At 39.5% G+C, this 17526-nt stretch overlaps 1 protein-coding gene across 2 annotated transcripts in view; it reads right to left on the reverse strand.

The window, feature by feature from the left end:
- Positions 1-17526, reverse strand: part of ST6GAL2 (ST6 beta-galactoside alpha-2,6-sialyltransferase 2) — a 106091-nt gene that overhangs the window by 40098 nt on the left and 48467 nt on the right. For both annotated transcript variants that reach the window (XM_042457939.1, XM_042457940.1), the window contains 3 exons: positions 10230-10327; positions 7509-7610; positions 4985-5159 (listed from right to left, as the gene is read on the reverse strand). In XM_042457939.1, the coding sequence (XP_042313873.1) occupies positions 4985-5159; positions 7509-7610; positions 10230-10327 (375 nt within the window). The remainder of the gene's footprint in view (positions 1-4984; positions 5160-7508; positions 7611-10229; positions 10328-17526) is intronic.

Here is a 17526-nt window from a genome sequence, read left to right on the forward strand (position 1 = left end):
AATGATATGCAATTTAAGTCCATTATATACATTTATGTTTATATATAAACTAAAGATGCCAGTTGACCTCTGTCCTGTTTCAATCATAGCTTGTGATTCTGAACATACTACCTTCACTTGATTCTGACTAAACAAATGCTTCACTCTGCTTTTATATCTGTGTTGCTGGGGGTTGGGTGCAGTTGATACAGTAGTTTGATACCATAGCACTTTTACAATTGTGTTGCTTGTTTTGTCATGTAAATGTATGTTCACAATGAAATCATATATAAATACATACTCTGCCAAGAAACCCTGCTGAATTTTTAATATGTCATGTTACCTGTGGGATATGTCATGTTCAATAAAATATTTTGTGGTTAACTTTCACCATTTTGTTTTCCTAAAACCAAATTAGAAAAAGAAGAAGAAAGAAAAGAAAAGTTATGGAGGTCAATTTTCACATCACCCGTTAGAATTTATGGTGTGTTAGTAGATGATGACACTCAATGTAATTCATCAGGAATTGATATAATAGCAATATTATGCCAAATACTGAAGGCTGACATTGGCTGTAATCACTATGTTACTATGCCCGGTATGATGGAAATGTGAACCAGGCAGGTGTTTCTCCATATGACAGAAGAATCCCAAGTGGAAAGTTGCTGAATTTAGATGCAGATTCCTCATTCTTAAGTGAAATTCATAGTTACTCTAAAAACAAGTCTGCAAGGATACAAGAAAGGATGAGTGACCCCAAAGCTATGCAACTGAAAGCATTGTGCTGAAAGCACTGCAACATCTATAGTATTGATGGACAGTCCTAACCAATATAGCCAAGGGGTTATGAGAGTTGTCATCCAAAAACATCTGGAGAAACACAGTTAACCACTCCTAATTTATAGCTAGAGTGTTTAGAAAGCAAAGCACACATTCTAGTAATATGAAAGCCAGTTGCAGTGTACGTTTTAGTGTTGATTATCATTTCAAATGATGAATTGCAATGATCAACCACAATTCAACAATCACAGACAGGTGAATTATATCACCTGTTGTTGTTTCCTTTTATGTTGTTCCGACTTAAGGCGACCCTAATGTAAACTTATCACTGGGTGACCTTGGACAAGTCACACAGTAAACCTCAGAGGAAGGCAATGGCAAATCTGCTTTGAATAAATTCTGCCGAAAACCCTGTGATAAGTTCCCTTTAAGGTCACCATCAGTCAGAAATGATTTGAGGGCACACAACAACTGGTGAATAGTGGAGTGGCAAGGTTTTCAGATGACACAAACTTATTTAGGGTGGTTACAAAAAAAAAAATTGTGAAGAGTTCTCTCCAAATTGGGTGATTGGCTATTAAAACTTGCAAAAATAAATTCAATATAAATTACTTACCTTACCACCCTGATCAGCCTCTTGTTGTTATGTGCCTTCAAGCTGATTTCAGTTTATGGGAACCTTGTCACAGGCTTTTATTCAGAGGAGGGGTGAATTCTGAAGATTTATTGAGAGGAGGTTTGGCATTACCCTCCTCTAGAGATGAAAGAATGGGGCCTGTCCAAGGTCAGCCAGTGGGCTTTCATAGCTGAGCAGGGATTTAAACCCCAGTGTTCTAGGGTCTTAATCCTATAGCATGCTGGCCATGAACAAATTCCATTTGATTTTGGGAGGTGATTAAAATTTGGATGGGACAAAATCAGAGAATATCAGAAAACTCCAGCTAGCAGCAGGGAATGCCAAGGATCTCTAAGTAATGCTCTGAATCCTGTCAAAGTTGTAGAGCCACAGTGAATTACTATACTAGAGTTGACAGTGCCAGAAAGGAAAGGCTGATTGATTTAAAGCGTTTATTTAACATTTAGCCACAAGGTCTTCTAGAGTAGCTTGCAAAATGGACTGATGATCTGACTCTGTATAAAACAGCTTCTTATGCATAATCCTAAATCCTTAATCCACATATACATTCACAGGAGCTAAAACAATATTTGCATGAGGAAATGTTTCAAACTTTAGGGCTTTATAGCTTAGAAATGGAAACTAAAGAGCTGCATGATTAGAAATGTGCCAAATTATTCATAGTGGGGAGAAAGTTTCTTCTCTGTCACAGTATCAGAACACAGAGACACCTAGTGAAGCTGATGACATATTTAGGACCGATAAAAGGAAAGACTTCTTCACAAATTGCACACATGATGCATTTATTACCAAAATATATAGTCGCCAAATCAGATGGCTTTAAAAGAAAGATTATACCACCAATGGGCATCTATTGTTGCATCTGTTGCATCAAATCTGCTGCCACTGCAACCCTTTTAAAGGTGCACAGACTACCCCCCCCCCCCCCCCCCCCCCCAATAAAACAGAAAAGAGAAATGGCCAGAAGTCCACTGCTGGTTTGGAAAATGGATAATTTTTTATGTTAAACAGGGTAGGGAGATCCCGCAAACTATTTAAAAGTATTTTTCATGGAAATGACAGGAAGGCAAACCACTGCCTCCCTATTTTGGGCTAGAAGAGGGGCATCCAAGGCATCCAGTCAAGTTGAGGGCTGCAAAACCAGCCAGGGATGGAGTACCTGTCCCATGTTTCAAGGTGGGGAAGAACGATAGATTAACGAATATACAGTACAACATCAGTTAAAACACGCATCAATTTAAAAGAACAAATAAGACCTGTACATATTAAAACAATCCTCATTTAAAATTCATCATTTAAAATTCACAATTTTTAAAAAAATTTAGATAGGCCTGCCAAAAGAGACTGGTCTTTAATGCTGTTTTAAATTCAGACAGCGTATCCAGCTGCTGAATCTCTTCTGGCAGGTCACTCCGCAGTCTAGGGGCAGCAGAGGAAGTCCTTTGGCTGACTGGAGGAAATAACCCCCAGAGGACCTCCGTGTACAGGGTGGATTACATGGGAAGAGGGAATCTGAAGCATACAAGCACCCTGGAAGCACCCTGTACAGCCATACCATGCTCCATGGCAAAGAAGTAGCAAGGCATTTCTCAGATTCTCCCTGCTCATTGCAAAGCACCTAATGATCATGTGAGGTGGCTTCAGGAGCTTTACAGTGAAGTACTGATGGGGGTGGACTTTGGGCACTGTGGAGAAAAGGAGGAATATTAACTCTCACAGTGCCCCAAAATGAATGCTTGTACACATAAGGAACACTTACTCATGTGTATATCGCTAACATAATTCTGGCCATTGAGTGTACGGTTTGAGTTACTAGCATTTCAGTCCAGCTAGACAGAAACAGGTTGTACCCTCTCCATTTAAAAAAAAAAATAGTATTAGATGTTTATAATTCTTTATGTCTTAATGGATGTGGCGCTTCTGAAATCTAAACCACAGCTGTGACAATCATATCTTAGAAGGGTATTTCATGAATAAGGGTATTTATTTTAAACAAAATAGAACCTACACACACACACACACACACACTGTACAATAGATTGGATTTAAGATGAAAAGAGATCAATTTTAACATTTTCCCATAAATAGGTAGACAAGCAGCTAGTTAATCAGGTAGAATGATAGACAGACAAATGGAGAGATTCTTTGGAGTGGGCGGGGGGATGTCTGTCACAAATGATAGCCCCCATTTATTTATTTTTATTAATACTGAATTTTGCTCCTGGGAATAGTTAAGTTCATAAATGCAAGATTTTGGCTCAGCAAATAATCTAGCACTATCTTCCAATTTGTTATAACATGACATTCACAGCAGCCATTCTCCCACTCTGTCAGCATTAGCTCAAATCTGTTATCTTCTTTAAGTCTGGATGATGGATAGCCATTCCGAAATATCCATCTCATAAACATTTATGCTGATTGATTGCACCACATATTCATGCATTACTTTGCCTTCTCTGCATATCTCTCAAACAGACAGCTATAAAATTTCCACTTTTAAATATATTACATAGTTATATGCTTCACATAAAATTTTTGATGTGTATGGTTTCATTCCCTCCCCCCTCCCCCCATTTTTGCTACAATGACATTTATTTCCTTTTAATACTGAACTGCCCATTCAGCTCCATGGAGCTCCATATATTTGTGTGGGGAATTAAGTGCAGAGCGAACAGCTTCTGCATTCTCAATTCTCCTGTCTGATAACAGGAGTTAGATATTCTAAATGCTCTTATTCAGGTTTGTCATGGGGAGAACTGTTTAATCCATGCAATCTTTCCCCTCCACTGAAGAGGTTATCAGCATATTAGCAACATTCAGCTGGTATCCTGTTAGTGACATTCATAAACTTAAATTTACCTTACCCTTGACTTTTTACATTTTTGTAAAATGTATTTCCTTCTCCACAGTAACCAAAGCTGTCTCCCCAGGACTGACCATTGTGCTGTGATAGTCTCCTGCTGGTGGAGAGCTGTAGATTTTATTGTGTATAGCATTGTAGCAGCTTCATGCTACACAAGGACAGAATTCACAGTTTCACCTCACTGTGCTAGCATGTTTCATCCAATCTCAAATTCTAGCATAGGCAACTAAGCCCCAGCAAAAGCCTCGCTAAAACCATGCAAATTAGGTTAACACATATTTGTCTGTTATTATGATTTTGCAGTTTGGACTTGGAGAAAATTAGAACTTTTTTGAATACAGCAACAAAACATTGCAAAATGAAAGTTGTTTTATAAGTGCACAGAGTTTGGTCTCTGGTCTGAAAAGAACACACTGCTATAATATTGGTCACAATGTACTCAACGGCCATGACTTAGTAAAAGGATGGTTTCTCAATTGATGGATAATATCTTAGTAATAAACAGCCTAATACATACCTTAATTTTTCACAAATGCTGCTGAAAAGTTCACAAGAACAAGTTCATAACAAATTTTGTGTTTGACAGCAACAACCTTTCAGACAGCATTCTTTTCATAATTTTACTATCACCACAATTCAGTTACACATGCTAGAGGTCAACATATGTAGTTTAATGATCACTCTTTGGACACTGAATGATGAAATCTACCAAGAGACACACCTACCAATAAAACCTGAAGAAGGAGGGTTGGGTTGTATCTTTTCCTTTGTGTTCTCCTGAATGATATCCCAGAGCTGCCATATAAATTTTGGATGGAGAATATAAAATGGCTGGTTTGGATTCTTTCTGCGATGCTGTACATATGGAGTAAACAAATTGTAGTCTGGCTTCTTATACCACTGGTAGAGGAAAGGAAAAACAGGTATTTTCTTGAAGTGCTAATCACACATCAAACCACAATTAAAACATCACACATTGTGGATACAAAGAATGCACCACCATGGCATGTAACTTTTACTTGAAACCTAATCTCTCCATTAGGATTCTCAGCAGATCTCCCAATCCTATATGAAATTATTCCTGTTTTTTGCTTTTACTTTCCTTTAGTTTCAAGTTTGTTTCATATCACCACATAATTTGAATTCCCAAAAGGCAGCAAAATAAATACACATCTTTAACATTTACATTTAATTATATTGAATTTATCGATTATATATTAATATAATATACACATTAATAAATTGTTATTTTGATTATACATATAGCATTAACCCCATCACCTCTTCCATATATACAGAATACACAGTATTCTGTGTATCAGTTGGTCAAAAAAAGGGGGGAGGGGTTTACAATTCCTCCCATTATTTGTAGATGGATCATTTTTCATACTTTACACTGGTTTCAGTTCTACACAAACATGGGGCAGCAGAGTGCTATGAAGGTAGAGACGCAGTTGGAGAAGCATTTATATCAGGGCGTTCACTTCAGAAAATGTGATTTGGTTTCCTTACTGTCACCATAAGTCGGAAATGACACAAAACAACAACAAACAAAAAGATGGAACAATAACAGATAAGGAAGGAAGGACACACTCTTGGAAATGTATATTCAGTTCTCATTTTTAATTTACCAACATTAGCCCAAATTTGTCTCTGTTATCACTAGGGTTTGGAAGGCTAAGTTCCAGAATTCTATGTATTAGCAAAAGCAGTACGCATGAAGCTGTTCTTACAGGGTTCATGGTTCCCTCTAGTGCCAAGGAATGAAAATTCATTTATTAATTTTAGCAGATTCATGGAATCATAGATGAAGAATTTACAAGTGATAAGCAACCAATTCCTGCACTAATTGTTGCTGGTCTACAACAGTGCTAAACCAATGGAGCATAAAAGTTGTGTCTCTTCTATGTATAAGTTCCTGCTTTTAAGCTACAATTTCTTGGAAACCAGATGCATGGATGCACAGAAAGAAGGAAAAAGTGGCATACTGAATCCAGACTTAGAAGCAACTAGTTACTAATCACTAGTTACATGTAACTTAGGCATTTATGCAAAATAAAAGCTGTTAAAAGCAAAAGATTATAACTGTAACTTAATGAGGGACAGCTGCACTCATTTTGAGATTCAGCTATAAAACTATAAAGTATAAAGCGATGTGGTGGGTGTCTCAGTGGTTAAGACACTGACTCTGATGATTGCAAGATTGGCAGACTGACAGTTTGAGGCCCAAGTGCCGGGTGATGGGGTGGGCTCCCATCACTAGTCCCAGCCTCTGCCAACCTAGCAGTTTGAAAGCATGTAAAAGTGCAAGTAGATAAATAGGCACCACTTCAGTGGGGAGGTAACAGAGTTCCGTGCAGTCATGCTGGCCACATGACAAATAGGATCATCTTTGACAATGCTAGCTCCCTCAACTTAGTAATGGAGATGAGCACCACCCTCTACAGTTGGGTACGACTAGGCAATCTTGTCAAGGGAAAACCTTTACTTTTATCATTTATAAAGTTTAAAGTTCTATAATTCTGGTGGTATGGCCCCATTAAATAGTGGAGGAGATCACATGGTTCCAGTGCCAACTCATGCTGCTGCCTCATGTTTTGTTGTGTGCATTGTCAGTGACAAAGTAGGTAGGAGTAGAGAGTGCTTTGTGCATAGGCCAGTGTCTTACAGAGTTCACAATGTTTTTCTTTAGGAACCAATGGTGACTTTTTTAGTTATCTTTGGGCCATCTGAGAGGCTTGGGAGTGTGGCTTTTATAAGCCTCATGCTCTCAAGCTGCCTTGAAACCACTCAGAAGTTGAGTGGCCTCCCAGATGTGGGTGGCTTCAAGACACTGCGGTGGTGTGGGGTTTACACTCCACACACTGCCACAGCGTCTTGAAGCTAGATTTGGTCTGCAGTAGGGCTGGGAAAGGCGCCTCTTTCCTGGCCCAAAAAGAAGCAGATATTTTCTGCTCCTTTTTGGGCCAAGTGCAAGGTGGATTGGGGCTGTGTTGTGTGTTTGCTGTGTCCCTAATCAATCTTCACTGGGGGTGGCTTCAAGCCGCCCCTTCTTGACAATCTATTCAGGCCCTATGAGAAATGAGAAAAATAAGAATAATGCATTAAAAATTACAATCATAATGATAAGAAGTCATGTTCAGAAACTATACCGTAACTAATTACTATGTAGCAATAACTTTCCTAGTTATGATTTCTTCCACTAGGTAATGAGATTCCAAACTGATGTTAAAATGTATCGTGGCTTACCACATTGAGATTTGCAGAATAGGGAGCAGGATCCCAAGCTACTAAGATAACGTCTTTATATAAAGAGTTGTCAATGAAATGATGGTTTGGATTAGTAAGAATCTGAAAAATATAAAAACATGCACCTATTAAAAACCTGCCAAACCAATAAAAGATCAAACCTATGTATTTATCTATCTATTTTTCTAGATGTGTATGTGTAATATTATGTACATATGTACACACACATACTGTACACACAGAAAGGCAAATAAGCAGTATAAAAGGTTAAAATATTTTTACATTTTAAAATAAAAATGCAAGATAACCATGAGGTTCCAACAGATCTTTGCAAAGTTTTATATTAACACTGCATTGGCTGGGAATGATAGCACCTTCTCAATGCTTGTATGGCAATACTAGGCCACAAGTGAAACAGTTCAGCTGGTACCACAATTCCCTGCTTTTTGGGATCTCTGATGGCACTGTGATAACACTGCATGTCCCATGCTTGGTGATGCTGTCTTTAAAATTTCCATTACTCCACAAGGACTTGCCTACATCTTTTCCCCATGGAGGCTGTGAGTGTACCTACTTCCAAGTGCCAGACTAGACATCCTATTTTTTTGGCAAGAAGTTTCTTTTTTTAGTAACATTATTCTATTACACAGAGACATATGAGAATGTCATCCTTTTTAAAATATGCATCCAGTCCCAAAGCTTAGTGTGTGTTAACTTATCAAGAGGTACCCCAAGATTATCCCCTCGTTTTTTTAAAAACTATGTTTCTCCAATATGCTTCTTGAAATGTCTTGGAATATTGGCTCCAAACACACTGCTGAAATAACCCAGTTTGAGACTAATTGGCCAGCTCAGTGCTAGGGAATCCTGGGAATTGTAGTTTCTTGTGATACCAGAGCACTCCGGCAGAGAAGGATAAATGTCTCACAAAACTACAGTTCCCCAAATTCCCTAGCATTGAGCCAGGCCAGTTAAAGTGGTCTCAAAGTGGATTATTTGTGCAGTGTGTTTTGGACCATTGTGACCTATTCAGTAAACAGTTCTGGGTTGCTATCCTAGAATTTACTGAGACACACTGAGATATTGCAGCTTTTTATCTAGGACAGACTAATTGAAAATAAGTTAAAGCTTGGGCCAGTCAAAACTAACAGACATGAATACTCATTGAAATCAAATTAGTTATGCATTTATTTAAAGGCTTTGGTTGAAGCATTTCCTTTAAAACTCTCCCTTTGAAATCAATGACGCTAAAGCCTAACATCAACATACCAACAAACATGCACCATGAATTCAGTTCTAAGCAAACATACTTAGGGTCAGGCTGCCCAAATTGCTTAGGTTTCCTACAATGTACCCTTAATCTGCATCTATTCAAATCAATCTGTATTAGATGAATATAATGTGTGGGTAGGAGAAAGTAGACAATTTTCAATGGCCTTCTGATACAAGCAGAGGAAACAGCATCTTTTAAAAAGAACAGCTGTCATTCTGTTCAATATTTATGATGTCATAAGCCAACTGTACAACACTGTAAATATTGCAATTCACATTTACAATTGTGACATCATTACAATGACTGCATATCCCCCTCCTCCCTATGTGTATGATTTTAACTCTAAAATGAGTTAACAACCAGGATATATATATATATTTTGATTTGTTAAAAGCTGACATCCAGCAGCATTTGCTACATGCAAATCCTGCAGAGGGTGATAAAGAACTAAATGACTCTTCATTCAACTCTGGACAGCATTCAGTCTTTTCTGGCAGAGCAATTTGCATATTATGCATGCACTTCATTTAATTAAAGACAGACAAAAATAGGTCTTCTCACTCTTCCTGTACCAACATCAGTAGCATAAAGACTTTTCTCCCATTGAACAGCTTTGTCCTCTCATTCCAATCTGATTGAAGTGCCCAGCATTTGCATTGACTATCTCTCATTTTCACATCACACGTTAAAACAAACCTGTACATTTCTTCTACAAATCCCCACAGGATGTCTCTTGTACTCAAATGTAACAAAATTCCATGTGGGTTTCCATGTGTGCAGAGCACAGGATCCAATACAGAATTGTATACATGGAAATCTGCTCTACTGTGCACATCATTACAATTAGCATTCCTACTATATCCAGAATACAGTTTTTGGACTGAGGGCCTTCGAGATATACACAGGCTGCTATTATTAGCCACAATTCACATAAACCAGAAAGGCCTGTTGAGAAGCTTTCATTGTAATGTGAACTCATAATGGTTTCACCACAAGAGGGCACTCCATATTAAAAAATATAAGCACTCCTGTATAGTACTGTATAGAGATAAATGAGTAACAAGAATTGCAACAAATGAATATCCAACAAATTCTACACAAGTTCTGCTTAAAAGTGGTGGTCCAGGGATGGGTGCCAGTCCCTGAGCCATTAGCTGCAAGTCCCTAGTGGTTTCCTTGAAAGAGACAACTGTAGTTAATGGGCACAAATATGGTGCCAGTTCCTGGCACACTGGGGGGGAAATATGTGTCTGCCACATCAGATAGTGTAAGAAGTACAGTTCTAGAGCTGACAGAAAATAACATGCATAGATATACATTAAATCAGGGTGGGTAACTTGTGTCATTCCTATATTGGAATGAAGCCACCATCAGCCCCAGCCAGCATGGTTGATAGTGGCACAGTCCAACAACACCTGTTCTCCATCCCATGCATTAAAGAGACTTACCTGAGAATTAATAATACGCATGGTGGTTTTATTTCCAACATCTTTTTCATACCCTCGGGTTGGAGCTGAATTGAATCGCAGAACTGCATCATGGGAATCTGAAGCCAGAAAAGAACCATATTTAGAAGTCTTTGTGGGGTCAAGAACATGTTTACTTAGGTCCAAAACACACTGCAGAAATAATCCACGCTGAAATCACTTTAACTGACCTGGCACAATGCTAGGGAATTCTGGGAACTATAGTTTTATGAGACATTTAGCCTTCTCTGTCAGAGAGCTCTGGTGCCACAGTAAACTACAGTTCCTTGCATTACCTAGCACTGAGTCAGGGGGCAGTTAAAGCGGTCTCAAACTGGATTATTTCTGCAGTGTGTTTTGGACCAAAATCATACATCTTACCATGTTCAATGGAGTTTATTTCAGAGTCATGTTGATTTTGCTTTAAAATGCCCTACTACAAGTATTACCTATTCATTATCTGTTGCTTCACTGTTCAAACCCACTGAACATTCAATGCAGGGAATGATCTATGCAGAGATCTATGCAAAGTAAGTTTGGCGCTGTACAGACGGGCCCTACAGGGCACCACTGTTACGTGCGAGGGGCAGTGCTTCCAGACGCAACTCGCCCCTTGCACATAATGAGGGCATCAAAAATGGTGCTGCCCTGTGCATACAGGCACCGCCATTTTGATGTGATTGACGCCTAGTGTCCGCATGTCCCAGCGCCTTTGTGATGCCGCAAGTGTGCCATTGGCGCCTTGCAGTGTCACAACTGTGCCGCAGAAAGAACCCGCTTTTTGCGGGTTCTTTTTGCTGCGTGAGGGAGCCACACGGTTTGTCCACTGCAGCTCCCTCGCGCAGCAAACCAGGGCGGTGGGAGACCACCTTTTTTGGGTGGTCTGTATCCTACCTTTGTTAAGCTTTTAAAATTAGTACAGAAATGCTAGCCGCTCACATAAAAGAACACTGTTCTCCTATTATACATGAAAGTTCCATGCATGCAAAGGCAAAAATGACCAAATTGAATTGCAGTTCGCTTGTTTCCCTATTCCACATTATTTCCTTATTTATTATTCACTTCTTTAAAAGGTACACTTGTAAAAACAGATAGCCAGAATGAATAAACTTCGCAAAACAAATTTAAATTTTTTCCATCTTGTAACCCTGACATCTAATTTTTTTAAAAAAAGAATTCATTTAAATGTCACATCAATTTTAACTTCAGGATTACATTCAATTTCACAGTTATGACAGGAACATATTTTATATGCTATAAAATTATATATTCCTGCATTATGAGCAAACCAAGCCCGAGCACTGTACTGTTAAAATGCCATTCTGGCTTCTCTGTTCAATACCTGTACCTCTGTTCAATACCTCATTATAGTGGGAAACAGGACAGCCAAGTATACTGCCTAGAGCTCAGTGTAACTACTAATTAAAATTCAAAGCTGCAGTTCATTTTCTTTTGAAAATTCTTTATATGTCCTAAATTCACAGCTGTGTAGGATTTATAGCTGATGAACAGAAGAGGGTGCCACAAGTCTATTGACAAGCATGGGAATCTTAGGATTTTTCCAGGTTTTTCTTCAATTTTGTGTGATAGTTAACCTACTAATCAGACCATGTTCATTTCCAGGCAGCAAGCAGCTAACTTCAGTTGAAAGCTGCACTGCATTATGCTAGATTTCCCCAGAGTCAGGTTTGCTGAGGTTACATTGCAAAATCATCACCATTGACTCTTACAGAAATACTGGGTCAGTGTGTTTCATTCTTGGCTAATTGCTGACATCCCTGAATTACTATTTTCTTCTCTGACCAATGTGGACCAGTACTGCAAGTTACACTCTGCATCCTGAAGATTGATCTTCAAATATGAAATGTTTATCATTTTTGGATTTTCTCTAACATGTGCTACACAAACCAACAGTGAGGTTTCTATGTGGTGTGATGACATCTTCACAATTTTTATATCCTCCTCACTAGCAGTGCAAGTTCTACCTAGATGGCATGGCTGTCACCCTCCTATGGTCAGCTCCAATAATGTCTGGAGTTTTGATTGTGTGTCAACTCCGCTGTTTCTGAAGAAGCCAGATCTGGGCACAGTGGTACATGCATTGGTTACATCCTGTTTAGGTTACTGTGACACACTGTATGTAGGGCTGCTGTTGGAAAATGTTCATAAACTTGTTAAATGAAAGAGCTACAGCCAGGTTGTTAACTGAGGCTGCCTATATAGAGCACACAAGTCCCCTGCTGCAACAACTCAACTAGCTTCATTTCCAGGCATAATTCAAGGTACTGGTTTGGACTCATAAAGCCCTATATGGTAATTTGAAGGACTGTATCTCCGTTTATAAGCCCCTTATAGCACATAAGATCATTTGGAGAAGCCCTTCTCTGTTTCCCACCACCTTCCTAGTCTCTTCTAGTGGGAACAAGGGAGAGGGCTTTCTTGGTGGCTGCTCCCAGACTTTGGAACTCCCTCCCTAGGAGCTCAGGCCCCATCCTTGCTCTCTTTCTATCAGCAAGTCAAAATATTTTTATGGCATAAGGTTTTTAAAAATTGTCTGGATAGGGTTCTAATTCCATGGGATGCTGTTTTTTAAGATTTGTATATTGTCTTTTAATGAATTTTATTGTGTTTTAAAATATTAAATATTATTTAAGTTTATACATTATTTAATCATGTTTAAACTAGTTCTTATGTTTATATTTTTATTAATGACTTTTTATAGTTTTAGGGGCTTTGCAGCTAGCCCTAAAGGGGCAGCCTCTAGCTGCCCCTTTTACAGCCAGATTGGGGGCTGTGACAACCCAATCTAGCTTTTCCAGGTAGAAAAAAGGAGCAGCAAAAAGTGGCTCCTTTTTGCGCCCTGGAAAAGGTGTGATAGCTGTGGCGCCGTGGATTTATGGTGCTCCTTCGGGGCTGCGTCATGTGGACACAGCATCAGTGGAGTGCCGTGATGCAGCATGCAGTGCGGTGTGGCATCACGCCACCCTGAGGCGGAGCCAGGGCATGCATCATATGGACGCTATACCCTGACTCCACCCCTAAGCAGGCCTTTAAGGCCGGTCTGCACAGGGCCTTGACCTATATTGTTTTTAAATTTGCTGTTAGCCACTTTGAGTTCCATTATGAGGTTAAAGGTGGGATATAAATGAATAAAATAAATAAATAATAAATAAACAGCATCACATACATTAGCCAGATCAAACGTGCTTTCCACATCACAGCCTGGACATATTTGTTATGGAAATTACATGAGCTAGCCATTTCACATGACACAAACCTTCAAACACACATACTCTCTCTCACACACAGATTTAATTTCTGAATTGGCCTCAGTCAGTGAATACCAACATGTTTTATCAGAGCCTGTAAAGTAACTTCAAAAAACTAATTAGATACCCCATCCCCTCAAAATTAGTTGGCATCATAGCTATAGATCATGGTTCAAACAAACTTAAAAGAGATACCTTTTAGCTACTTTGAATATATATATACACACCAAAATGCTAAAAGCTGCCAACTTGTGGTCAAAAACATACTGTCCTTCATAAAACGACAATACTAAACACAGTTGTTGGGAAGACAAGGGGAAGATCACAGGTCATATTTCTGACTATCATGGATAGGAATGCCATGCAAGGCATTTTAAGATACATTCTAGATTTTAGTTTGTTGAACAAAATGAGTTTTTCAGCATGCTTGTTGTTAACTACCACCAAGTTGGCTTCAACTTATGGCAACTCTATGAAAGAGAGATCTGTCACCAACAGCCCTGTTGCAACTCATGACTGTGGCTTCCTTGCTTGAGTTTATCAACCTGTTGTCCTCTGGCATGCTACACAATGTAAAATCAGAGTCTTTAAAACAACAACAGCCAACTTGTTTCCAGATTATCAAGATATTTTTCCCCTTTAATATTGCTTTTGTATGTGTGTATATACAGCCATCATCTTTCAAAACAACAGCAACAATTAGGTACAGTCCTAATGCAAACAACTCATGTATTTCAGAATTTTGTAACATTTCAGGATGAGTGGATATTGTGTGATAACTGCACAAAATCCTTACCACTGTGTTATTCTTCCTGACTGGGCTTCCTGTGTATCAGGAAACCCATTTTTTGGTCCAGAAACCATGAATATTTTTTCCATTCCAAATGTGGGTTGCCCTGTATTCTGACTCTATTACTTCCTATCTGTCAAGTCTCTGTCTCTCTCGCCTATCTAGAATCATATGCACACAATTTAGAACAGGTTCTATCAGTCACATTGAGAGACCTGCATCTGAGTAAATGTACATAGGATCTCACAATACACATTGCCATCTTTTGAGGGAGCTCCTGAAAGACCAGTAGGTCCAGAGTCTTAAACTATTTGGTTGCAGAACTTTATGTAAATCTGTAAATTTGCCAGTCTTCTTAAGGGGAAAAAAATCTGAGAAAATTACCTAGTTGCTCTTCCTGTAGACAAAATAACTCTTCCCTATAAGACAGGGTAAAAATAAGTGAGAGAGCCTGTATGACATAGTAGTTTGAGCATTGGACTATGACTTTGGGGAACAGAGTTCAATTCCCAGCTCTGTCATGAAACCCATTGGCAAGTCACATGCTCTCAGCCTCAGGGGAAGGCAATGGAAACCTCATTTGAACAAATCTTGCTAAGAAATTCCCATAATAAACCCCTTAGAGTTGGCAAATGTTGGAATGACTTAAAGGAACACAGCAAATATAAGTGAAACATCAGTCTCTGGAAGGTTAGAATTTATCATTCAACAAAGCAGGGAGCAATAGTATGACTATAATTCTATTGATGGGCTATACTAGAGGTTGCACTTTCCCCAGGGTTGTGCAATGGTGGTGTGTGAAGAGAAACACATTCTGCCACCATAGTGCACCAACAAGATTCCAGCGTAGTTGTCTTTCTTTCTACAAATGAAAGACAAGGCTTGGCCAAAAAGGCAGGCTGCCATGGACTGAATGTGACAGAATGCATTTTCATCTTGCCATAGAAATTGTTCTGAGAGAGACGTGATGGCTTCACATTTATATCCAATTAGCTTGTGGCAAATGCAAAAGGGCAGCCATTCATGAGCATCTGTCTGCAGGCAGCTATCTTTTTCTCCAGAGTCCTCCTAGCAACTGATCCAAGCTCCTACATAAAGACAGAGGATGTCCACTGTGGATTCATGAAATTGTGCTAAGAGGATGGAGTAGGACAGAATGTAGCTTGTAAGACTCAGTGAGTTAGTAGCAGTAAAACTCAAGAACTGGTCTGGGATATACATTTCCCAGTATGTTCTTTATTCTGAATTCATCAAGTCTAGGCATCGCTTCTATTCCAGTTCCATACCTTTCAATAGTATACAGTATTCTCCAGATAAGCCTGCACTGAAAAGATAGGTTGGGACATGAGAGGGAAATCCATTATTTACTCTCTCTGTGTGTTTATGCAAAGTGGTACTTAATGCGTATTTTGCTGGTGGGGAAAAAACAAGGGCTAAACTACATTGGTATTTGTGGCTAAATGCCTTTGAGCTGACTCTGACTTATGGCAACCCTATTCTAGTGCTTTGCTGGCAAGAATTGCTCAGAGGGGGTTTGTCATTGCTTCCTTTGAAGGTAAAAGAGTGTGACTTGCTCAGGATCACCCTGTGGGTTTCCATGGCTGAATGGGATTTGACCTCGTGTCTCTCAGGCCCTGTCTGCATGGCTCAAAAGGCCCACCACCTGCTCTGGCATTGTACCATGCAGAAGATGGACATCCCAAACCTCAGTTCTGATGAGAGGAGTTCTGATACCATCTAGCACATTCTGCACCAGAGCCAGAGGATAATAGCCTTACAGTGTCTAAGTCCAACACTGAAACCACTGCACCAAGCTGGCTCCCCTAAGCTAAATGCTACATGAAATCTGAAAGCCATGATCATGTTGATTAACATAACTACACTAGCATAGCAGGCCACACTGGTATAGATAAATTTATTTATTTATTTAATTTATGCCCCACCTTTTTCCCAATATGGAATCTTCCAACACAGACTAAAGCAAAATACCTGAAAGAAGACTCAGAAAATGCTATCTAAGGGGCTCGACAGACCACCCTAAAAGGGCCATCTGGAGCTGCCTGTTTTTGCTCCTGAGGGAGCCCACAGCAACCAAACCATGCGGGCTGCCTCCGCACCAAAAGCCCTTATCACATGAGGCACTAACTGCACTGGGAGCATGGCCCAAACGTTTCAGAAGCGTGGAGGTGGGATCGCTGGTCGTGCTTCTGAAGCGTCATTGATGCATTTCATCATCGACTAATTGTTTGCGGAGCAGCCATTATTATTATTTTTTTTTGCATAATATTACAAAAATGGCTGCTCCGTGAATGATTTGCCAACGGAACAACAGCAGGACACGCTTCAGTGACACTTCAGAAGTGCGACCGTTGATCTCAGCTCTGTGGTTCTGAAGCGTTTGGGCTTATCAGTGTGATAAATGCCTTGTGCAATAAGGTCCTATGAGTACAAGAAACAGAATATAAGCAGCTGTTTTACTATGGGCTGGAAGTGGCAGGCTCTCTGAAGGAGAAAAGTTTTACACAATTATCTGCATGTTGTAAGGAAGGGCATAGTTACATTCTGAGTGCTGTGGGTATAGACAGCATCTTGTCCAGAGCTAAGACAGACTGAGCTAATAAGTGCTTATTATTTAGGCTTTTTCTTCTCGTGTTCTGTTTGTTTCAGGCTTTGACAACATCTCTGATCAAGTAAAGAAGTCTGAGGCTGGACAAATATAAATGCTGATAATCATGCAAATAACCTCTAAAATTATACCAAACTATTTACCATCTCAACAGTTATAGAAGCAAAGCCAATAATAAAGTACACTATGTAGATAATATGAGAAATAGCCTGAGAGGTTATTCTCAGGTCATTCCATTGTCACAGGCTGAGACACAGAAGATAAAAAGCATTAACCATGAACACCCAACAACTCTGTTAATTTGCTCTCCTCAATGTAGAGCTGTGTAACTCTAATTCAAAAGACTTCCCAAGCTCTTTTGGGGAGCCTAGAGGTAAGCCTGGTGGTGGCGGCGGGGTTGTCGTTGCAGCACATTTATTTTCTTTCTTACTCAAAATAGAAAAGTCATCTGATGAGGCTGCCTGGCAGGACATTCCAGACGGGAGAAAAATAGCACATCATCAACCTCTGGAAGTTACTTATCACGATATCTTGAGACAGCTGATAGCTTTCAAAGATGGCTTTCAGAGGATAATGGGCAAATTCAGGAGGAAC

Source organism: Sceloporus undulatus, chromosome 3 (assembly GCF_019175285.1).
Source record: "Sceloporus undulatus isolate JIND9_A2432 ecotype Alabama chromosome 3, SceUnd_v1.1, whole genome shotgun sequence".
Lineage (NCBI taxonomy): Eukaryota > Metazoa > Chordata > Lepidosauria > Squamata > Phrynosomatidae > Sceloporus > Sceloporus undulatus.